The sequence below is a fragment of the Coffea arabica genome, chromosome 7c (genome assembly GCF_036785885.1).
Source record: "Coffea arabica cultivar ET-39 chromosome 7c, Coffea Arabica ET-39 HiFi, whole genome shotgun sequence".
Lineage (NCBI taxonomy): Eukaryota > Viridiplantae > Streptophyta > Magnoliopsida > Gentianales > Rubiaceae > Coffea > Coffea arabica.
This window is the reverse complement of record NC_092322.1, coordinates 14,543,260-14,567,590: the sequence shown is the minus strand read 5'-3', so window position 1 is coordinate 14,567,590 and position 24,331 is coordinate 14,543,260. Positions and strand designations below refer to the sequence as shown.

Genomic DNA, 24,331 nt, shown 5'->3' with positions numbered 1-24,331 from the left:
GTGTGATAATAGGCTTTGTTACAGAGTCATAAGCAGGGATAAGATGATTTAATTGTTTGGTAACGTTTGGAATTGGCATAGTTATACTTGATTTCAAATGTTCATTAAACAGCTGGCCAATTCTTTGCCTTCGGTCGAACCTAGCTAAAGTAGTAGATTGCACCAGTTGTTCTATATCATATTGCCTAGGTATTCACCATACCTAAGGATTGTATAAGATTTGTGGTACATTTGTAGCCAAGCTTCGCAACTTGTTAACTTGGAAACTTTTGCTAAGCTTCTTGGCCAGGTATAAATTATACCAGACGATTAGAATGTTTTGCGGATTTATTGTTCCATAGGTGTGCAACTTGTTAACTTGGAAACCAGCAAGTATGCTTCTGTTGGAAACTTGTATTTGTGAAACTGCAAACTTCTTATTTTGCTAGGCTTTACATTTATAAAAGTAGGTTCAAATAGCCGGAGCATTGTTATCATAATAGGAACAAGATGTGAACTTCATAAGTTGTTATCATGATTGTTCTATATCAAATATTTGTGCATATAGCCAGAGCATTGTTGGGTTCTATTTTTAATCCTTTTGATTCCTTTCTTTGCAGGGTATCCTGAATTTTTATTGCATACTTGATACTGATAGCAGTGCGATGGATAATCAGGGACATATTCAGGGCGGATACTTGGATGACGAGACGGACGATGTTGATTTCGATAACATCCTTTTGGGAGTTGTGCTCCTAGGCTTCATGTTCTTCGACCCACGCTTTAACCGAGTTCCCAGAAGAAGAAGAGTTAGAGATAGTGTGTTCTCGGGGAGGGACTACGTGCTTGAGCTGATAAACGGACATGAGGACAGAATTATTGAAAACATGCGCTTGGATGTTCCCCAATTCCTGATGTTGTGTGATTTGTTGGTTCAGCGTGGTTATTGGCATACATATCCTTTACAGCAGGTGAGAGTTCATGAATCCGTTGCTTTAACTCTAATGTGCCTGAGCCATGATGAGCAGCACCGTGTTCTAGCCGAGCGGTTCCAGCATTCAACGGAGACGATTGATCGACATGTTCGTTGTGTGTTACGAGCATTAGTTCGCCTCGGTCGTGATCTCGTTAGGCCAATTGACTTCGATGGGACTCACCCAAGAATTTTGAACAATGCATCACTCATGCCGTGGTTTCGGGTTTGTATTTTTAGCATATGGATTGCACTTTATGTTTTCAAATTTCAATTTACAATATTCTAAAAAAAATTAGTTTTGTTGTATACTTTTATAGGATTGTGTAGGGGCACTAGACGGGACGCACGTCTCCGCTTAGTGCACAGAAGAAATACGAGAGAGGTATAGAAATCGGCATGGCGACTTATCCCAAAATGTCCTTGCTGCCTGCGATCATGACATGCGATTTGTATATGTTCGGATCGGTTGGGAGGGTAGTGTTCATGATGCCCGAATTCTTCAAGATACCTTGCTAGATCCTGATTCAAGTTTTCCTATGCCACCGCAGGGTATGTGCTTTTCTTCCTATTGTACCAACTGAAATTAAGAAATTCCATAATAGTAGTTTTAAATACTTTCAAGGCGGTCCATCATTCAGTATTTGGTGCCCCCGTTTCTCTTTGTTCTCTTCAATACCTTCAAAAACTATCAACACGACATCATTGACAGGGAAATATTATGCGGTAGATGCTGCTTATAGAAATATGCCGGGTTTTATGGCACCGTTTAGGGGAGCACAGGGCACGCATCATGAGCGGGCTGCTAAACGCTTGTTCAACAGGCGGCATGCATCGGTTAGAAATATTATTGAGCGCACATTTGGGGTTCTTAAGAAGCGATTTCCAATATTCAAGGGTCCAATGCAGAACTACCTAATAGCAACTCAGAATAATATTGTGCTTGCGTGTTGTACTTTCCACAATTTTATGCGCGCATACTCCCCAACGGATGAGTACTTCAACGAAGAAGCAGCTCTCGGAGCCCTAGTTGATGCACATATAGCAGGGGAGCAGCCGCATCCGGGTCAACCCATCGATATGTCGCAGCAGGGCATAGATAATTGGAATGAAGATCGGCGGGCGATGGCGGCTCACATGTATTTGAATGAGCATAACTAGGCTCATTGGACCGATAGGCCCTAAATAAAAGTTTAATAGTCTTATTTTATGAAACGTGTGATTTCCACTTGATTATGAATGTGTAACAAATGTTATTGTGTAATGTTGACCACGAATTAGAACCTTTATCTTATATATGCTAACTCGTGCATATCTCTACCCCCGTATATACACCTAAATGCTTATTAATTCATCAAATATGTGGATGATATTGTACAAAAAAATCAAAAACAAGTTAAGTAGTAGTAGTTGATGTTGGACAGAGGAAATTGGTAGTATATGCCACTTCGACCACAAATTATATTGCAAATTCTAACTCCTTTATAAAAAGGTCACATTTGCTTTGTTACTGAAGCTATTGGGCAGTTATCCAATAAGTAGTGTTTTTGAAAAACTGGTCAATCCAAACGCTTGTATTTTTCAAAAACAAAGAGTTTTTCAAAAACTTCCATCCAAACATTTTTTGAAGTTTTTCAAAAAATGCTACAGTTAAGTATTTCAAAAACACCTCCAAAAACATGGAATCCAAACGCATCCTTGATTTTTTACAAAGTTTGTATAAAACTAGTTTTATAACAATTTTTGCTATAAGAATCCCAAAAAATTTATCGAAGTTTTTAACCTACACACTTAAAAAATACACAAAAAACTTTCCCTTCAACTTTTCTTCTTTTTCCTCCTCCACCCAACCCACCACGTCCTCCGTCGCCGGCCACTACCTCCACCACCGCTGCCGGCGCCGGTCACTATTCCGGCAACCAGTTTCGGCCTTCCTCTTTTTTTTTCTCTTTTCCTCACCCCCTCTGCTCCTCTCCCCTTCTTCTTTGACCGATCTATTGGTGCTCTTTTTTTTTTTCTTTCTCTCTCCTCCATCTCCTCTTCGCCTCTGCCTCCCCCGCCACCCTCCCTCTCTCCCTTTGACCGATCTGCTTGCTCAACTAGATCACAAAAGGGGAGAGGGAGGGGGACTGCGATCTGGTCGCGTGACCAAATCGCAGCTAGGAGAGGGGGAGGATGGCGCGGGGGGAGGAGAGAGGGAGAGGAGGGGTGGCGAGGGGAAGGAAGGGGAAAAGAAGAGGGAGAGGGAGAAGAGGGATGGCGGGGAAGAGAGAGGGAGGGGTGGCGGGGGGAGGGAGAGGGGAAGAGAAAAAACCAAAAAAAAAAAAAAAGAGGGGTGACGGGGGAAGGAAGAGGAAGGGGAGAAGGAGAATAAGAGGGATGATGGGGGAGGGAGAGGTAGAGGTGGCGGGAGGGAGAGGTAGAAAGTTACAGTCGTAGCAATTCTATTCATCTATTCTTCATCAACATCATCACCACCCACCTTCTTATCAAAAGAGGGCTTAAGAAAACATGGAAAATTATCAAAAGAGAGCTCAAGAGAACGTGGAAAATTATTACAGAAACTATGGTTTCTTCCGCCGGCCTAATTAGAGTAACCCTATTCAATCAACTTATGGTTCCCCAAATTTTTCTAAATCTGGTCCACCAGGTTATGATTTTCACGATTTTGCATTTCCTAGACCTACATGATACTACTATAATTGTCTTGCTGAAGTGATGTACAATCATGAGAATCTCCAATGGCTTTGGAATCATGTTCAAGAAGAATTTGATCAGAGACCAAGCATTCTTTCCCATTTTAGCTTTGCAGCAAAAAATGAAAATGTGATGCTTGGTTTGGGTGGAGAGCGAAACTACTCACTGAGAGACGGGGTTCAAGAAGCAGATCAATTATTTTATATATGTGAGGACCCAAAATTTATTTTTAACTTTTTTCTATTTTTGAAAAATTAATTTATATTCCCTTTTAATTTTACTTTACTTGCTTATTTGCTAGTCTTTAATTTGATAGTGATTTTAAAGGTTAAGTTAAGATTTCTATCATTCCCTTTTTTTTTTTTTTTATAGTTTAGTGCATGTTAAGTTTCATAGTGTATTATACTAGTGTGACCGACTAGTTGGGTGCGTACACTAAATTTGAAAGATTAGAAAAAGTTTTGTGCAAAAGAAATACTGTACTATAAGGTGTTAAGAGATAATTAGAGATGGATTAGATATTTTAGTGAATGGAAGACAATTAGATAAGGATTACATCTTGATTTGACACTTGTCACTCAACCATGAATTCTTGACCAAGACTAAGTTTCATTCTTATCCTAAACCAAGCCTTTATTACCATTTCTTCTTCTTGGTTTCTTGTTGGATGAAATTTGGGAGGTAAGGGGAGAGAAAATACTCCATTTTCTAGCCTTGATTTCTTGCTTAATCCATGAGAAATTCAAAGATTAACCCTAAACTACTCCAATAGATCTTGAGTGAAGCTTGGAGGGAAGCTCTTGGAGGAAACTTGGACTTGTTGCTTGGTTGAAATTGTTAGGAGAGGTATTGGCTTGAAACTCTCTCTTTTCTTCAGGTTTCTAGTAGATTTGTAGCTAGAAAGATTGGATTTTTGATGGGTTTTGATGGGTTTTTTTGAAACCTTGATCTAGGTAGATGACTTGAGAAATTTTTATTTTGAAAGCTTCTTGTTGGCCGAAACTTTTGAGTGCTGTTATCCCTTATTTTTTTTAAACTTTTGGGGGAAATTTTGCTCCACAAACTTTGTTAGACATTAAAATTTGATCGTGACTTGGATTTGAACAAAAATTATGAGTTTAAGTGGGAAGGTTGAGTCAAGTGTTGCTGAAAATTTTTTCCGCAGGAGACTCTGAGCAGTCTTGAAAATTTTGTTATATTTTGGTGTAGAAAAATCTGAATTGAGTTTCATTTGTTGCATTTGAACTAAACTCATAGCTCTTTTAATTATGTAAACTTCATGGTTTGGTTCATTTTGTATAAATACTAGAAAAATTTCAAAGTGGGCAAAAAATCCAAGACTGTCTTGTTTTTGCACTTAGTTGAGCAGTGAATTGAGATTGAGATTTGACTATTTTATGGGCTGAATTCTATGAAAACGTCTTCTAGAGAGTTGCAGACTTTTGAATTTATTTTTTAATGGTATAAGATTTATGATTTTTGGACATACGAAACTTGAGTTATGACTTTTCAAAGAGCATTACGAAAACTGGGATTTTTCTTATGAAATGACAAACGAACTCGGAAGGGTCTTGGAAACATTTTCCGGATTTTAAACCTAACTTTCTCGATTACTTGCACCCCATTTCATACTTGGATCATGGATTTATTATGTATATGAGTTTTCTTTTGATTTGAACAAGAAAGCTTGATGTTTTGGATTAAGAACTAGAGGTTGCAATCTTGAAAGTTATTACTTTTTTTTAAATGTGTTTTTAGTGGTGAATTCTAATGGTTCACTCAAGCACCAAATTTGGTCTCAAGATTCATTTTAAAAGTGAAATGAGGAGTTTTTCTTGAACCTTGTTTGCTGAAATTTTGGAAGATTTTGGTCGAATCTTGGATTGGAATTTGTCTCATTTCCTCTAGGTTTAATGTGAAATTTTGCTCAAAATAACTTGCTAATCAATTGCCCTCGAATGTGCTTTTAAAAGGAGTAACAAGTTTGAATTAAAAAGGGGTGAAAAGTGGAGCATCATACCAAGAGTTTTGTGGAAAAATTTCACTTGCTTGATGTTCAAAATTTGGAGGATTTGTTGGTGTCTTTACTAAAAAATAAATGGTGGTTTGGTGAAGTTTTAGTAAACTTAAATGCTCATTTATATATATCAAAATTTGGGTAAAAGATTAGGAGTTAAGGAAGTGAAAGTGATTTTTCCCTCCCACGTGTGTTTTGTTAAACTCTTGAGCAATTTGACTAACTTTTAAATAAAAAACTCCTACCACATTTTGATGTACAAATGGAGTACTTTTGAATCTTCCGTTGAGTGTCATTTTAGTGGTTAAATGAATAGAGTTTCTCTCTTAATTTAACAACAAATTGAGCATGCTTGAGTGAAGGGTTAAGGGGAAATTGTTTGGCCTTGATTGAAAGATTATAGGTAATCATTGATTGTGCATATCTTAGGTATTCAAGAGGAATTTGAGGGAAACCCCAAAGAGAACTTGTGAAAGCTTTCTCTTGTCTTGCTTACTTGACTATTGGTGAGTGTTCCTTGCATGTTGTGCTTCCAATAACAATGTGGAATGTTGTAAATGTTTGCTTGAGTGTTAAATGCTTTTCAATGATTGTTAAATGGATTTTCAATGGTGAGTGTGCACTTTATCACACTCGACCTAAGTAAATGTGAATTTTCAATGATCAAGTGATTGAATGTTACTTGTGTATGAATGTAAGCCTTTAGCTGAACTGGACCCTTGTCCTTCATTGCCAGTCGACTCGAGTCAGAAGCAGATTCGATCGGGCGGCTGGTGACCCTTGGACAGTGTTTGGTATACTCGAGTATGACTACGAAATCTGGTAGAGAACTAACCAGTGAATACAATGTAATGATTGAAATGAATGAATAAATGAAATGAACACTGAAGGAGTTCGCACTGTTAAATATTTTCAAATGTCGGAGGAATAAAGGAAATGGTCAGCAACTGAATGACTGAATGCATGCCTCCAAGTGAGCACGTATCCTTCCAATGATTGAATGATTATTTATTACTGTAAAAAATATTAAATGTGATATTTTCGTGTTTTACCTACTTGACTGCTTGTTTTTGGAATCTCACTGGACTTTTAGTTCATTCCATTAGTTTGTTTTCCTTACAGGAGTGAAGGTCGGAGCAAATAGGCATGAACTATAGTGTATAATTTTTATGTACTCGTACTTTTATAGATGGAATGTATTTTGGAGATTTGGAACTGTAATTTTATGTTTCACTTTTGGGTTATAAATTAAGTTGAAATTCTTGGTTGAAATGGAACTTTTATGTCAATCTAGAGGCGTGATAGACTATTCCAACATTGTTAGTGAGTGAGTCATGACGATAGTTAGGCAGACAATCCGCCAAACCCTTGGGTACGCTTTAGAGGGAGGTGGGGTCGTCGTAATATCAGATCGCGAATTAGCTCTAATCAGGGACCAAACTGTTTTAGCTTTTGCAGCAGAAGATGATGAAACTGCGATACTTGATTCAGATGGAGAGCGAAACTACTCATTGGAAAATCGGGTTCAAGAAGCAAATCAGTTATTGAATATCAGCTCACGGATGATATCTGATAAAGGACCAAACATCCTCTCCCATTTTAGTTTTGCAGCAGAAGATGAAACGGCGACACTTGGTTTGGATAGAGAGTGAGACTACAGAAATCAGTTTCAAGAAGTAGATCAGTTATTGAATATCAGCTCGCGGATTAGGTTTGCACCAGAACCAGAAGGCATTGGAATATTTGATGTGGGGACTTCAGATGGATTTCTTGCTAGCTTCCGTACTTCAATTCCTATTGATGACTTGATTGTTGCGTTACAGATAGTCCAAGAAGATAGGATGAATAACAACAATAGTAATCTGTTAGAAGCAACCATCTCAAAACCAAAAATTATCCCACACTTGCTAATCATGTGGTCCAAGAACCTAAAATTTGCGTGGTGTGCCAATGCGAGTATGAGAATGGAAAGACAATTGGAACTCTAGAATGCCGGCACGAGTACCATGCTGATTGCATCAAAAGATGGTTAATGAAGAAGAATGTTTGCCTTGTTTGCAAACGTGAAGGGATTCAACAAAAATGTCAAGTGGAGCAAGCCTCCGATTTCAGGATTCCTTTGTTTATTGTTTATGTTTTTTGGATTTGTAGGTTAAAGTTAGGAACTTTATTTGTTTAACTACTGCAATAGGTCTGAATTTCAGCAGCACAAGAAATTCTTTATGACAAATCTTATTCTATAACATGGCTTAAAGTTTGCAATAAAGTTTTCCAACAACATATTCCTAACATCAAATCAATGTTTTAACTGTCAATTTGCTACTGGAAGCAAGGTGTTAAAGTAGGATTTGCTGTCTATCTATCTAATGGTTTTAACTATTTTATCTGATAGCTTAATGTAGGGGATTCTCCTCTTCTTTTTAGATTGGTTTGGATGTAGTGAATATGGTAATGAGGTAACGATGAAAACATCCTCGTATTGTGTGCAATAACAACATCTGATAGACAAAAAAAGCATCACCATACAATAAAAACTTGGCACTTGGAAAACATCGTAGACAAAGTTGATAAGATTTTACAGTTACTAATTTTTTTTTCATTTTCTTGGTGGGGAGGAAAAAAGGGATTTGGATCAATAATGATGTAATTTTGCAGGCTATAGAGCTCTGCTATGATCTTCTGGTTAGACTCATGACTTTGGAAGATCCCTAATTAAGTATAATAAATCCGCCTTAAGTCAATTTTAACTCTGCAAAATTTCAATACATCCTCCATTAACTAATTTCTTGATCAATCATTCTTATCTCGGACCTAAAAAAGGGGAAAAAAAAACAGAGAAAGCGTTAAGAATTCAGTATTGAATTGGGGCCAGTCCAAGGCCCAACTTACTAGAGAGTTCAAAAAGAACCTTAAAGACTTTAATTTAGAAGAGCAAGCCTTTTTGTTGGGCAGACTTTGGGCTTTGAAAAGTCTGACTGGCTTACGAGGCCCACTTGACTGATATTTTGATTCATCAATATATGTTGTTTTTTTTTTTTAAAAAAGCAAGCAAAAAGGAAAAGAAAATTGTTAATTCCATCATGCAACAGAAATTTCGATAAAACTGCATCAATTTTACTTCTTATTTTTTAATATTTGGTGTGAAAAAAATAAATAAACCTTGAGAGAGCTCTATACTAATTAGTTTTTCTTTTAACCAAAAAAATTACTATTTTGAATTTAATTAGGCATATTAATGAAATAGGAGTGCAAAGAGTCAAAGGGCAGTAAGAAAACTTAGAAAATTGATGTGCCAATCCTAACAAAAAAAAAAAAAAAATTATTCAGGTAGATTTAAAGCATATATGTTGCCTCATTCTTTCAATCACAATTTAGTTTCTCTTTTCCGTAAAATTATTCTATGCCAAACACATCTTTAAAGCACTTGTAACATACCCAAAAAAAAAAACTTGATTATCAAATAGATTTTCCCACATGTTCGAACAAAATAAATACTTAAATAAATATATTATAGTTTGAGGAAATAATAGCAGAATTGCAACCACGAAACAAAGCAGCTCAGATCAGCCACATCCAAGATGCACTAAACTAATCTGACAAAACACAACCAAAATCAAAAGCAAATTTCTTAGTAATTTTCCAAAATCAGATATTCCAAACTAGTCATCTCTGCCATTTTCTTGAACTTGTACTATGAATCCCACTCAAAACCAATTTCTTTATCGTCACGAAGAATCAAAAAACCCCTTTTCATTCTTGACCATTTCTCCTCTCTTCATCAGAAACCAGAATCATCACCATTATTGCTGCTAGATCCTCCATGGTTTCCTTGGTAGTATGCCCACAGTATATGGATCTTCCGAAGCATATTCAGTTTCTCAGCATCCTCTTCCCTTTCTGCTTCATAACCCGCAACTCTATTTGTCGCATTCTTCCACATTTCTTGAATGGATTTAGCTTCTTGACGTTGCTGAAGGCATGAATAACAAGAAAGACCCAAGATGGCAGATGCTCCCAACAACGTCAGAATATCAGTAGATTTGGAAGACATGATGATATCTTTCTTTTTCTTTGAGAGTAAAATTCGTTTTTTTTTTTTTTGGAGCTTAGAACTGATTTGGAAGAAAGAAAGCAAGGAGATAAAAAGCAGAGCTCCTTTGAGAATACTGGAAAATTAATGGCCTTTTTTTTTCTGTCGGAACTTAACTTTTGTTCAAATGCACCGCAACACTTTCTGGTACGAGGCAGCAGGGTGCTCAGTTGCCACTACTGTGAAATGCAGGTGGCAGGTTCTTGGTTGACAGGCTTTGCTGGTCTGTGGTGGTACATCTTGTAAATTGACTAAACTGCCACTCTAAGAGAAATACAAGAATTTGTTTTGTAATTGGAATTCCTTGACTCCTTATGGCTAGTTAGGTCCATAAAATGAAAAAACTTTTTTTTATCAGGTGTTTAACGAGATAACGCATCTAAATTCCATACTGTATATATACACACTCTAGGGTTGTCTTTGTATTGTAATTTTTTGAAGTTTTTGTAAAAAATGTACCGTAATAATTTGACATTTATGAGATAAAAAGGTGATTGAGAAATATGTTTATGAAAAATGTAGAGATTTTTCGGTAGAAAATCTTTTCCAAACAAGTATAAACTTTACTTGCATTTATACACTTTTTTAATTAATTTTTAAAACATTTAAAAATTTAATCATTTGAAATACATTTTAACAAGCGCTTAATTAGTATCTGTTGGACAGACCTAAAAGAAAAATAGAAATCCTTGATTAATGTGTGTTTTTTTTTGGGACCAAATTAAAGCTTAATTTAAAACAAAGGATGAAGTTTCAAAATTTTGGTTCCAGTATTATACTTGCAATTCGGGGCTAATGGAGCCCTTCAAAAATCTCAAACTAACATGATAATCAATTCTGTGCTATGGAGACTGTGCTAGCAATTAGGTCTGGTTTCATCCATTAATTGCATGTATAGATCCTCAATTTGTATATTCAAGAAGACACTGTAAGTATTTCAAAGGCTTTGTTAGGGAAAATACTATATGAGATCAATGTAGTATATCAAATGCCTAAGGGGATGTAATTAGAGGTAAATCTGTAAAATTCCAAGAAGAATGTAACCATAATCTTAAAATGGAAAAGATCCATAGTAAGGAAGAAATTAAGCAGACAAATCTAAACTAATCAAAAACCAAAAATCACCATATATTGCATAAATTCTTTTTGCAATTACAAGTACTTTTTCTTCCTCTGGAAACTAAACGTCACAAAAAAGAAAAGACAGCAGATCTAGCAATCCATATGCTATGGATATCTTCATAGCTTCTTCAACCCCCCTAGCTTCTCCCCCCACCCCACCAACACCCAAAAAAAAAAAAAAAACCATCTCAGAAGTTAGCAAAGATGCCACCATCATCACCGTATCCATCATCTTCATCATCATCATCATCATCAGCAGCAGCAGCAGAAGAAGCCCGAGACAAAGCCTTCAGTTGAAGGATCCAGAGAGTTTCAACCATGGTTTGGATTTTGAGAAAGCCTTGGTTCTGGTTCAAGAGAGCCAAAATTTCCTTATCCGTCTTTTTGACTTCTTCAAGAACATCAAGTTTGGCTGTGAATCTGTTGTAACTTTCTTCCAGCCTTTTGTATGCGTCCCTTCTTCGGATATTGGCATAAGCATCAAGAAGGGGAGCTCCTACTGCTAATACTTTTGATGCTCTGATGATAATTGAGTTCAGCATTTTGGCTTTTCCTCTTGGTTTTGATGGACAATTTTTGGGGAGAAAGGGATATTATTATATATAGCACCATAAAACACCTGAGAGTGAGAGGGAGGGCAAGATTTCTTGATGTTATAGTAGGACTAAAAGGGTCTTTTAGGAACTGTATCGCACAATATGGACACCTTCACAAGAGACAAAAATGAACCTGGCAAACTGCAATCGTGTAGGAAAGACTGGATTAATCAAAATTTAGAGCCGGTTTGGATTGTTATTTTTTAAAAATTTTGTAAAAAAAATAAAAATGAAGTGTGCTTGAATAAAGTATTATTTAAAATAATTATTATAGCATTTTTTGTGATGTGATGCACGTGAAATAAAAAAGTGGATTGGGAAATGTGTTTATGATACAGAAGAAATATTATTTGCAGAAATTAATTATCCAAGTAATGATTTATTGTATATGAGATAAAAAGTGATTGAAAAATATATTCACGGAAAATATAAAAATTCTTTTAGAGAAAATGGAAATCGAAACAAGACCTTAGTATTTGATTATCTTTTTTCTTTTTGGTTTGAATGTGTGAATGCCTAGGCACTTAATTGACCATAATTATATCCATTTTCCTCATATTTTTTCTTTTTTTTTTTAAAAAAAATTCTTGTTTTAACTTTTGACGAGGCTTATGAATTGCAACAGTTGGTATTTCACAGTCACAGCAATTTATTTCAAAACAAGAACTATGCGCTTTACTAGTTCAAGATTATTCACAATGAATTATTTGTCACTTAATTTGAAAACACAAAAATTACTGTGATAGTAAAATTTTAACACTGGCATTGATCAACGCCAGCCTTTGATAAACTCTTAAAGTAACAGAAGTACAAAACAACCATTTGGGACTTTGAGAGAAAAATGCGTGCTATGAGTTAAAGGCGTGGCTGTGAGCTCAATTCATAAGCGCGCTTTCTTCTTTAAGGGCAATCAGAAAAAAAGGAAAGTTTCCAAAACCTGTGTTCCTAATCCTAAGCGAATTGATTTCGACTTTTCCGTTAAAATTCAAGTCAAGTCCGTGTCCTAACCAGATCTGGATTCTGCAATTCCTATATAAGAATCAGAGTTCATAACGTTAGCTTCACATTATTCATACTAGAGTATCATTCTTGAAAAAACGCCCTCCAAGAAAAATGCAGCAACAGCAGTTCTATTCACCTGCTCTTCATCAGCATTATCATGACTACCAAACTTATCCGCCAAGGATTCAAGGAAACATGGGAATTTACGACGGACACTATGTTTTCTTCCCCCCTCCTCATCAGACACCTTTTTACCCTATTCCGTCAGCTTATGGCTTCCCAGTTTATCCTCAATCCATTCAACCAGGTTACTATTCTCGAGATTCTTTTCTTCCTAGCCCTCTGCAATACTACTACGGTCATCCTCCTGCTGAAGCGATGTACTATGATCAGAATAACAATTACTATCTTAATCAAGAGCAGAACCTCCAATGGCCCCGGAGCCATCTTCAAGAATCTGATCAGGGACCGGACCTCCTCTCCCGTTTTAGCTTTGCACCAGAAGATGAGACTGTCATACTTGATTTGGATGCGGACGAGAACTACGCACTTGAGAACCAGCTTCAAGAATCTGATCTGGGACGAAATATTCAATTGCGATTGAACTCGAGATTTGCACCAGAAGATGATACTCCCCTACGTGCATTAGATGTAGAGTTCGTCAATGAGGAAGGAAATCTTGCCAGCGTCACGACTTTGATTCCTGCTGATGACCCAATTGTTGAGTTCCTACAACAATTGGTTCCAGAAGACAGGATTAGTAAAAATAGTGGTTTACCGGAAGCAACCATCTCAGAGCATCTGAAAATCAGATATTATCAAACACTTGCTGATCAACAACCTGAAATTTGCGTAGTTTGCCAGTGCGAGTGCGAGAATGGGGAGACAATTGGAACTCTAGAATGCAAGCATGAGTACCATGCGGACTGCATCAAAAGGTGGTTAATGAAGAAGAATGTTTGCCCTCTTTGCAAACGTGAAGGAATTCAACAGAAAAGCTAATTGAGAAGTTAATAGCTGTTCTGTTTCTCAGAATCTGGAAGGCTCTCCTCCGCTTTCTGGATTCTTTTTGTACTATTCTTTATTTTGTTTGGATTTGTTACATAAGTTAGGAAAGCTATGAACTTTGTTCGTATAACTACTGTTATTGATCTATATTTGAGTTGTACAGAAATTCTTGAATTTTGTTCTTGAATTTGCAAACTAATCCTACAATGTGATACGTTTTAGCTTTTAAAATAGAGAGTTTAAGCTTCTGCAATTGCAAATTTTTAAGGAATTTTTTGGATTTGTCATCTGATGAAGTTGCTTCTCAAATATCATCTTAAAATAAAGTTTAAGGTTCCATAATTGCAAATTTAAGGAACTTCTTGGATTAGTCATTAGTCATCATGACTTGAGAAATTATAGAGTGCTGATGTGCTATGAAGCTCAAATTTTTTTTTTTTTTGCATGTTATAGGTATTTAGAATTAAGGACTATTTTGGTTCTAGTTTTTGCACACACCCCTAAAATTTTTTTTTACGGGGTAAACCCCTCCCCCCCCCCCCCCCCAAACCAATAACTTAGTGATGCTCCTACAATGGTATAAATATAGACTTAAATATATATTAACAAATTTAGACTTATCAAATATATATCCCCGGTCTCAAATATTAATGACTTATCAAATTTAGACTTAAATATAAATATAGAAGTTCATCCTTTTTTTTTACCTAGAGGATAATAAAATATATATTAACATACAATATAATGTCCTTAGAGAAGTATAGTGCCTATCAAATAAAAAACTCTATCAACGAGAGACACGATTTTTTTTGCCTCTGGTTAGCACCTCTCTCTTTATCTTATTTGTTAACTATACAATTCTAGCAAAATCTTTAATATTTTTCATAAATCACTTCAACTTAATAATATTTAGAAGTACATTTTAGGGCTTATTTAAGATGAATATCATCTTTTTAATTTTTTGTTCATTGAAAATTCTTGTTTTTAATTGTTTGTCCATTGAAGATTCTTATTTGTATGTAGTGGAATTCACAATTGTTTCCATTCTCATCCTACGATCGATTGAATTTGAATATATGCAATTTACTTTTTAGTAGAAGAAATTTCCTGTAAACTTGAATTGAAAGTTGAGGCTTCATTGTTGAGTATTTGACCAGGTCATTGGGTGCCAATTTAAAGAGTATGATTAAAACATTCCTCAAATTTTTCAACATTCAAGAATACCGGTGTGAATTTTTTCAACTTTTTCAACTTAATTTTAAAAAGACAGGTGTTAATTATAAGTTTGATCACAGTGGAAGTGAATTATTCAAATTTCAATTTGTTGACTCTGCGACTTCTGGGACGTCGGGATGAAAATCTCTCCCAGTCTTTACTCTGTCTAGTAGGTTATCCGTAGAAGTTTCTGTACAAATGGAAGTTGAAAGTTGTAACTGATTCATTTTTCCTACTTTCAAAACATGAATACAACTATTTTCCCCAGAAGATCTGAGTCGTTGCACAGACAAATTTCTATCAGTTCACACACATATTAAGTAGTGTGATGCAACCAGTGTATACGCAGAAGAGCAAGAAAAAAGCTGCTTCTCTTCTATTCCATCTCGCAACTTCCATACATGGCTGCTTTTTTGTTCTTCGTCCTATCATCAGCATTCTATTCAGGAATAGCAGCTCAACAAAGCCCTCTTAATATTAGCTTAGGTTCTTCTCTAACGCCCACAGGCAACTCATCATCATGGTTGTCGCCAACTCGAATATTTGCTTTTGGATTCTATCAGCAACGCAATGGCTATGCTGTGGGGATTTTTCTTGCTGGAATTCCTGAAAAGACTGCAGTTTGGACTGCCAACAGGGATAACCCCATGTTTTCGAGCAATGTTTCGCTGATTTTGTCTACAGATGGCAGGCTCATCTTGCAGCTGCTAGAAGGCCAATACATATCAATTGCTAATCCTTTGGAACCCATTTCTTCAGCTTCCATGTTGGATTCCGGAAATTTTGTGTTATACAATTCTGAAAAGGAAATCATATGGCAAAGTTTCGAGAATCCGACTAATAGTTTATTGCCCGGTCAGCGATTGGCAGCTGATCACGAGCTCATATCCAGTGCTTCAGAAACTGACGATTCAAGAGGAATTTTTCGTCTGAAGATGCAAACGGATGGACACCTTGTACAGTACCCTGTGGGCACAACAGATGTAGCGGAAAATGCTTACTGGGCATCTGGAACTGGTGGAGACGGTCCAAATATAACTCTAAATCTCCAGGATGATGGGCATCTGTACTTGATAAATTCAAGTGTTAATATAGTGAAGAATCTTTCTGATGGAGGACATCCTCAGAACAAGATGATCTATTTGATGAAGATTGATGTGGATGGTATTTTCCGATTGTATTCATATTCAGTAGATCAGGGGCGCAATTGGTCGATCATATGGGAATCCTCAACTGATAGATGTGATCCTAAAGGCCTTTGTGGGTTCAATAGCTTCTGCACTAAAATTGATAACTTGGTCGATTGCAAATGTCTTCCTGGATTTCAGTTTGTCAATCAAGGAAATTGGAGGTTGGGCTGTGAGAGAAGTTTTGTTACAGATAGTTGTAATTCCACGGATTCAAATGTCAACCATACCATTGAATTCTTGGAAAATACTGTATGGGAAGATAACACCTTTTCCATGGTGAACACAAGCACGAAAGATGATTGTGCAAAGGTTTGTCTGGAAGATTGCAACTGCGAAGCAGCATTCTTCAAAGATGGACAATGCAAGAAGCAGAAGCTCCCATTGACATATGGAAAAAGAGAAACTGACTCGAATATTGCTCTTGTCAAGGTCCACAAACATGCAACTATAGATGAAGGTGTAATTCCAAGTAATCCTCTAAAATGCAGAAAGGAAGAAGTTCGTGTCTATGTCCTAATAATTGGGATTTCCCTTGCTGTTCTTGGAGTTCTGATATCTGTAATTGCTGGAGTTTATGTTCGTAGAAATCAGGTATGGGCTTATAAACAGATATCACGATTCAGAAATGTTGAATTTCTTGAGAATGTGGCTCCAAGGGCCTTTACTTTTGCTGAATTGGAGCAAGCAACAAATGAATTCAGAGAAGAGTTGGGCAGAGGAGCATCTGGGGCTGTGTATAAAGGGATTTTGCCAGATTCTGAGAAGGTTGTGGCTGTGAAGAAACTTGAGAAAGTATTAACAGAAAGAGAAAAGGAGTTTCAGAATGAAATCACAGTGATTGGGAAAACACATCACCGCAATCTCGTCCGGCTGCTCGGCTACTGCCTTGATGGAGCTAAGAGGCTTCTAGTTTATGAGTATATGAGCAATGGATCATTGGCAGATGTCCTTCTCAAACCAGAGAACCATCCGAGTTGGGACGAAAGAACTAAAATTGCCCGCGACATTGCAGGAGGCATTCTTTACTTACATGAAGAATGTGAGACACAAATCATCCATTGCGACATTAAACCTCAGAATATACTCATGGATGAAAACAGGTGTCCCAAGATTTCTGATTTTGGGCTTGCAAAGCTATTAAAGCATGATCAAACAAGAACTCACACAACTTTTAGAGGAACAAAAGGCTATGTTGCACCAGAATGGTACAGGAAGATGCCTGTGACAGTTAAAGCAGACGTCTACAGCTTTGGGATTGTGCTGTTGGAGATCATATGCTGCCGAAAAAGTCTAGACTGGAGCTTTTCTGAGGATCAAGCTGTTCTTGAAGATTGGGCTTACCAGTGTTTCAAAGCCGGAGAGCTGCATAAATTGGTTGGTGATCAGGAGGTTGTTGACATGAGAAAACTGGAAAGAATGACAAAGATAGCTCTCTGGTGCATCCAGGATGAGCCAGCACTTCGTCCATCCATGAAGAAAGTTCTTCTGATGCTCGAAGGAACTGTTGATATTCCAGATCCTCCCAGTCCTACATCGTTTTTAAGTTCCACATAATTGTGGTGTCTTTTTTTTTTTTTTTTTTTTGCAACACACTGTCTCTTTTAAAACTTTAAATTCTGTCATTTACATTGTGGTTGGATTGTCAATCATTTACTTCTATATTTCTACTTTATACTTGGACTTGTTGTTAAGTAAAACCTTTAGTGCCATGGTTTTGTGTCGAAAAAAAAAAGTTACTCCTATAATAGCATTTTTATATAAGCAGTTCTATATTACTACATTATACTAGAAATAAAAAGTGCTACATGCAACTGCCGATGCATAATCATAAGAACAAAAAGGGCATAATATATATAGTACTTTTACAATACACATTCTCCTTTACTGGTTTTTTACGCGTATCACTTCTATATTTCTACTTTGTACTTGAATAGTTGCCATAAATATTCGCAGACTCTTATTACTAATCCCACAGAGACTCGTTATTAGGTAAAAACTTAAGTTATTTGCCATAGTATTATGTAAAAAAAAAGGTTAATTTTTGCTATACCAAGAATAGTTGAATTGCAGATGACTTATAGTACCTAAACAATTAGATGCAAATTCTTAGATGTAGTAGAAAATATATACTACAATTAACTGTATTGGTATTAGAGTCCAAATTTGGTCCTCACTCCTCAACTAATTTGGTGCATGCAGCCTCTGGAAAATAATAATGTTGTTTGGCAGGATAATTAACCTAGTGATTCAACTTATATAGAAAGAGATACTTATCGGCAAAATTCGGAAGAATGTACAAACACAAAATCTTACAACTGTAATCCAACTTTTAACCTATATATATAAAAAAAAAACTTATCAATTAATGAAAAACTCTTACAATGGAATTAATTGTACATATTAATATCATTTGAGTCCAGTACATGCTTGCACATAAGCTAGAAAGATTTTGCACTTAATTTAATTAGTGATGAAAGGAGAGAACTGAAAATTTTGTTTTCTCTAAATAATAGACAACATAGAAACATTCTTTCAAACTATGTATGCAACTAAACCAACCCTTTTTATGCTTCATGTTTGATCCACAAACAATAGATATAATTAAACATTATTTTTGGATAAAAATTCTTAAGTCCTGGGTTCAAATTTCCCTATCCCTCCCTGCAATGATGGACATAGGGAGGGCGGGTTGGGGCAGCCACCCCCCTATCCCTAAAATTTTCCAAAAATTCTATATGGTATATTATATTTAAATTTGAACTCTATCATTTTGTCCCTCAACAATTTTTTTGGTTAGTTAACATGTTTATGTCCTTTAATTTTTAAAATTAGTTTTATAATATCTCATTCTAGTTTCATTATACACACACACACACAGACATACATACACACACACACACACACACACACATACATACATATATATAAACTAAATTTCACTATTATAGCTTTAATGTATTTACTATTTAGTACGTCCTTACATTACTTAAGGTAAGGAAACAAATAATTGACAAATAAAAAGAAATTTAATTATATTTAGAATTATAGTTATATGCAATTGACTTGATGTATTAGTCAAAAGCCAACGCCTAAACCAAGAAGCAAGCATCCATCTTTTCCCACATTCGTTCAACTTATTTCAAATATCGACTCGTCCCAAAACTCCATTTTTTCAATGCAAGTTTAATTTTTTTCCTTTACAATCCCTTTATAATTTGATTCATAATCATTCATTATTTGGACACATATACTTATTTTAAATTTGTGATTTAGATTATTTTTTATGATTATTAATCTGTCAATTGTTCTTATTCTAAAATTTGTATCTTAACATTTTTGTGTTAATTTTTATAGGGTTAATGTCTATATGATTTTGGTCCATGACCTAATTTTCATCTTTTGCTTTATATGTTGTCTCTTCATATTAAAAACATTTAGTGTTTAGTTATCACCTATTAAACTTTGGTTTTAAGACTTTAATTTTTGATTAGAGTGCATCATTTGTTTTGATAATTTTTTGTTACTCGTTGTTTGATCATTCCCCTCCCCCATCCCTCCCTCTAAACCAAAATCCTGCGTCCGTCGCTGCTTCATTACTTTTTAAATCCTACCTTTCCTTTGCTAGAAATAATTTTAAAAAATTGTTTTTTCCCCTTATTAATCTTAAAAGGAATAGTCTACCAATAATATAGAGAGCAACATGTAAGGAATAGTCTTTGCAAGATTTGCGGCTTCCATATTCATCTCTCCGTCAAACCATTAACACATTTCCAACACAGCCGAAAGGTATTCCGTGGCTGGACCGACTAAACACCAAAAGTCTTGTGGAAGTCTCCCCAGGCATGTTTTGATAATCTGTTATTTGTGTCCTCTTATAAAAAGTGAAGGATGCAGGCTGCACCACAAGGACGAGGATCACTGGAAAGGGGGGAAAAAAAATTCTGGGAGAGATTTCATAAATTTTGTTGACCGCCATAGTTTTATTTAAAATCAATAGTTTTGTTTTCATATATGTTTTGATCCAGAGGTAAAAGTTGAAGTTTCAGAATTTAGAATTTTGAAAACCTGAGTTCTAATCCCCTCTTCACGGTATTTCGTAAATCTCACCCTTTCCTCTATGACCAAGAAAAAAAAGAAAAGAAAAATACCTCTAAAATCTCAATACATTAATCCTAGACTTGTATGGTTGGTGCCACCAATTGAATCCTTGAAGTTTGGCATTGATTAGTACCCTAATTAATTTACATTCAATTTTTTGTTTCGTACCCAAACTAATTATTAATTTAAATGCAAAACTCTTGATCTAACTGTATAGATTATAATTTCAGTATCTCGAGTACAAACTTAATCTTTTTAGACTTGGTGGAAGTTAATAGAAATTTCTTCACTGTCCTGGTGGAATAAGAAAATTGATCCCTCTAACACGGACTTGATAAATTTCCAGAGACTCCATAAAATTCTTCATGAATTGACCCCTCCAACATAATGCCCCAGGTCTAAGGACTATTCTAAAAGGACTCCTCTTACCCTTCTAACACAGGCATAAAATTCTTCAAGAATCCTCTAACATAGTAGAGTTGTAATGCCTTGAGTTGAAGGACTCCTTGAATATTGTAAGGTTATAATTCCTCGAATCCAAGGTCTGGCCCAATAACTTTTGAACGAACAACAATTATAGGATTAAAATGATTTATTTTTATCCAAGTTACTTAGTAACTCACGAGTCTGGATTTATATTTCATTCACATGCATTTCCTGCTTCCTGCTTCCGCCGTGAGATCGGGGGTTCTCAGAACAGCTGTAGTGAGAGTTTTCATGTCAACCAAGATTTTCTTAGCCTTGATTAAGATGGAATTGAGTTTTCAAATGTTATTTCTGCACCACAGAGGTTGTGTGGATGTCCGAATTGGGAAGCTTCCTAACGATATACTGAATGTGAACTGAAACATGCAAAATTTACTCAGAAGACCTGAATCGCTGTAAAGGCTTCAGAAGCCAACTCATGCCAAATTTCTACGTAACTTTTACGTATATGAAGAAAGCAAGTGTGATGCAACCAGTATAATAAAAAGAAAAAAAGCAAGAATAAAAAGAACTGGTTGTCTTCTCTTCCACCACCCAATTTCCATACATGGCTGCTTTCTTGTTCTTCTTCCTTTTATCAACATTCCATTCAAGAATAGCAGCTCAACAAAGGCCTCTTAACATTAGCTTAGGTTCTTCTTTAACACCCACAGGCAACTCATCATCATGGTTGTCGCCATCTGGGATATTTGCCCTTGGATTCTATCAGCAACGCAATGGCTATGCTGTTGGGATTTTTCTTGCTGGAATTCCCCAAAAAACTGCTGTTTGGACTGCCAACAGGGACAGCCCCATCTTTTCGAGCAACGTTTCACTGATTTTGTCTACGGATGGCAGGCTAATTTTGCAACAGCCAGAAGGCCAAGACATAACTGTTGTTGATCCTTCTGAACCTATTTCATCAGCTTCTATGTTGGATTCTGGAAATTTTGTGTTATACAATTCTGATAAGGAAATCATATGGCAAAGTTTCGAGCATCCGACTAATAGTTTATTGCCTCGTCAGCAATTGATACCCGGTCAGGAGCTGATCTCCAGTGCTTCAGAAACTGATGATTCAAGAGGAATTTTTCGTCTTGTAATGCAAACAGATGGAAACCTTGTACAGTACCCAGTGGGAGCAGCAAACGGACCGGAAAATGCCTATTGGGTCTCTAAAACATTTGGAGACGGTCCAAATGTAACTCTAAATCTCGAGGATGACGGACATCTGTACTTGACCAATTCAAGTGTTAATTTAGTGAAGAATCTTTCTGATGGAGGACATCCTAAGAACAAGATGATCTATTTGATGAAGATTGATGTGGATGGTATTTTCCGACTGTATTCATATTCGGTAGATCAGGGGCGCAATTGGTCGATCATATGGGAATCCTCAACTGATAGATGTGATCCTAAAGGCCTTTGTGGGTTCAATGGCTTTTGCACTAAAATTGATAACTTGGTCGATTGCAAATGTCTTCCTGGATTTCAGTTTGTCAATCAAGGAAATTGGAGGTTGGGCTGTGAGAGAAGTTTTGTTACAGATAGTTGTAATTCCACGGATTCAAATGTCAACTATACCATTGAATTCTTGGAAAATACTGTATGGGCAGATTACACCTTTTCCATTGTGAACACAAGCACGAAAGATGATTGTGCAAAGGTTTGTCTGGAAGATTGCAACTGCGAAGCAGCATTCTTCAAAGATGGACAATGCAAGAAGCAGAAGCTCCCATTGACATATGGAAAAAGAGAAACTGACTCGAATATTGCTCTTGTCAAGGTCCACAAACATGCAACTATAGATGAAGGTGTAATTCCAAGTAATCCTCTAAAATGCAGAAAGGAAGAAGTTCGTGTCTATGTCCTAATAATTGGGATTTCCCTTGCTGTTCTTGCAGTTCTGATATCTGTATTTGCTGGACTTTATGTTCAGAAAAATCGAGCAGGGGCCCATAAACAAATACCGGGAAAGGGAAATGTCGAATTTGTTGAGAATGTGGCTCCAAGGGCCTTTACCTTTGCTGAGCTAGAGCAGGCAACAAATGAATTCAGAGAAGAATTGGGCAAAGGAGCATTTGGGACTGTGTACAAAGGGATTTTGCCAAATTCCAAGAAGATTGTGGCCGTGAAGAAACTTGAGAAAGGATTAGCAGAAGGAGGGGAAAGGGAGTTTCAGAACGAAATCTCAGTGATTGGGAAAACACATCATCGTAATCTCGTCCAGCTACTTGGATACTGCCTTGATGGAGCTAAGAGGCTTCTAGTTTATGAGTACATGCGCAATGGATCGTTGGAAAAAATCCTGCACAAACCAGAGAATCATCCAAGCTGGGACGAAAGAATGAAAATTGCCTGTGACATTGCTAGAGGTATTCTTTACTTACATGAAGAATGTGAGACACAAATCATCCACTGTGACATCAAACCTCAGAATGTACTCATGGATGAAAGCAGATGTGCCAAGATTTCTGATTTTGGATTGGCAAAGCTGTTGAAAAATGATCAAACCAGAACTTATACAGGAGTAAGAGGAACAAGAGGCTATGTTGCACCAGAATGGTTCAGGAACTTGCCTGTGACAGTTAAAGCAGATGTTTACAGCTTTGGAATTATGCTGTTAGAAATCATATGCTGCCGAAAAAGCGTAGACTGTACCAGTCCTGAGAATGAAGCAATTCTTGAAGAATGGGCTAATCAATGTTTTGAGGCTGGAGAGCTATACAAATTGGTTGGTGATGAGGAGGTTGATGACGTGAGAGAACTGGAAAGAATGATCAAGATAGCTCTTTGGTGCATCCAAGAAGAGCCGGCACTTCGTCCATCCATGAAGAAAGTTCTACTGATGCTCGAAGGAACTGGTGACATTCCAATTCCTCCCAGCCTTCCATCTTTTTCAAGTGCCTTATAATTGTAATTTGTTGTTTTGGTATTTTTCTAGTTTCACTTCTCATCTATTTTATGAAATATGAACTTCATTGTTGGACAAATATTTATGTGTTTTTTTAGCTTATTCTGCTGATGTGTTAGTGCATAGTATTTGACACTATATTACTTGCTTGATTCATGTTAAATTGGCTGGGCATGCTAAATTTGATGGAGCTTAATTTCTTCATTGCTGAAAGGCAAAGTATTCGACAACTATTGAAAATTTTGTATTGTCCGGATCAATTTCCGAAAGTCTTTTTTTAATCATATATTTTGAAATTGAAAAAATTCATCTAGAGATATATGAAATTGTCAATTTGGTATTGAAGGCACTATATAATATACTGTAATACATCCTTACAATGACATTACACGTCATTTTGCATAGAGATGTAATCAAGTCGAGTCAAAATTGAATATAAAAACTAACAAATAAAAAATTAAATAATACTGAAAATAAAAACTAAAATTAAATAACAAGTAATATTTGATTAGGCTTGATTAGACATGCAAACAAACATTTTAAATCTAAAACTCGATTCGATTTACTACTTGAACAAGATCAAATTGAGCCAAGTCATCAAGCTCGAGTCGAAATTTTCACAAGTCAAGCATCGAGCTACTCACTTGCACCCATAATTCTACTGCTCAAACCAAAATGAAAATAATATGACAAAAGGGCATGAAGCATTCATCAGTATAATGTAGTTAGAATAATATATTGACCCAAGTCAAACCTTATTATAGGATTTCAATAAACTTGAGCTAATTAATAAAAGGGTCTACCTAACAGGTTAATTAATACACAAAAGGGAAAAAAATTAAGCAAAAAGAAAGAGCCAATTAAAGAAAAAAAAATCTGTTGTTGATAAATGAACTCCAATTTGTTGACTATTAGTTATCAAATCTTGCTCTAGAATTTAGTTTGATTTTGTAGTCCAAAGAATA

At 36.1% G+C, this 24,331-nt stretch overlaps 3 protein-coding genes across 3 annotated transcripts; all 3 read left to right on the top strand.

Moving 5' to 3' along the window:
• Positions 1–1,395: 1,395 nt before the first annotated feature.
• LOC140010562 (uncharacterized) lies at positions 1,396–2,113 on the top strand. Its single transcript, XM_072057853.1, has 2 exons — positions 1,396–1,504; positions 1,665–2,113. The coding sequence occupies exons 1-2, from the start codon at positions 1,396–1,398 to the stop codon at positions 2,111–2,113; spliced, it is 558 nt and encodes a 185-aa protein (XP_071913954.1).
• Positions 2,114–15,100: 12,987 nt separating this feature from the next.
• On the top strand, positions 15,101–17,460 carry LOC113699622 (G-type lectin S-receptor-like serine/threonine-protein kinase LECRK3). Its single transcript, XM_027219993.2, has one exon. The coding sequence runs from the start codon at positions 15,101–15,103 to the stop codon at positions 17,441–17,443; it is 2,343 nt and encodes a 780-aa protein (XP_027075794.1). The 3' UTR covers positions 17,444–17,460.
• Positions 17,461–21,020: 3,560 nt separating this feature from the next.
• Positions 21,021–23,463, top strand: LOC113698181 (G-type lectin S-receptor-like serine/threonine-protein kinase LECRK3). The gene has a single exon (XM_027217894.2). It carries the CDS (start codon positions 21,021–21,023, stop codon positions 23,364–23,366), a length of 2,346 nt encoding a protein of 781 aa, XP_027073695.1. The 3' UTR covers positions 23,367–23,463.
• The last annotated feature ends 868 nt before the right edge of the window (positions 23,464–24,331 follow it).

What these genes read in the sequence shown, in the direction of transcription:
- LOC140010562 (XM_072057853.1), top strand. Translation starts at nt 1,396, where the DNA reads ATGCGATTTGTATATGTTCGGATCGGTTGGGAGGGTAGTGTTCATGAT. An exon ending in TTTTCCTATGCCACCGCAGG is followed by an intron (nt 1,505 to 1,664) that starts GTATGTGCTTTT and finishes CATCATTGACAG; the next exon opens with GGAAATATTATGCGGTAGAT.
- LOC113699622 (XM_027219993.2), top strand. Translation starts at nt 15,101, where the DNA reads ATGGCTGCTTTTTTGTTCTTCGTCCTATCATCAGCATTCTATTCAGGA.
- LOC113698181 (XM_027217894.2), top strand. Translation starts at nt 21,021, where the DNA reads ATGGCTGCTTTCTTGTTCTTCTTCCTTTTATCAACATTCCATTCAAGA.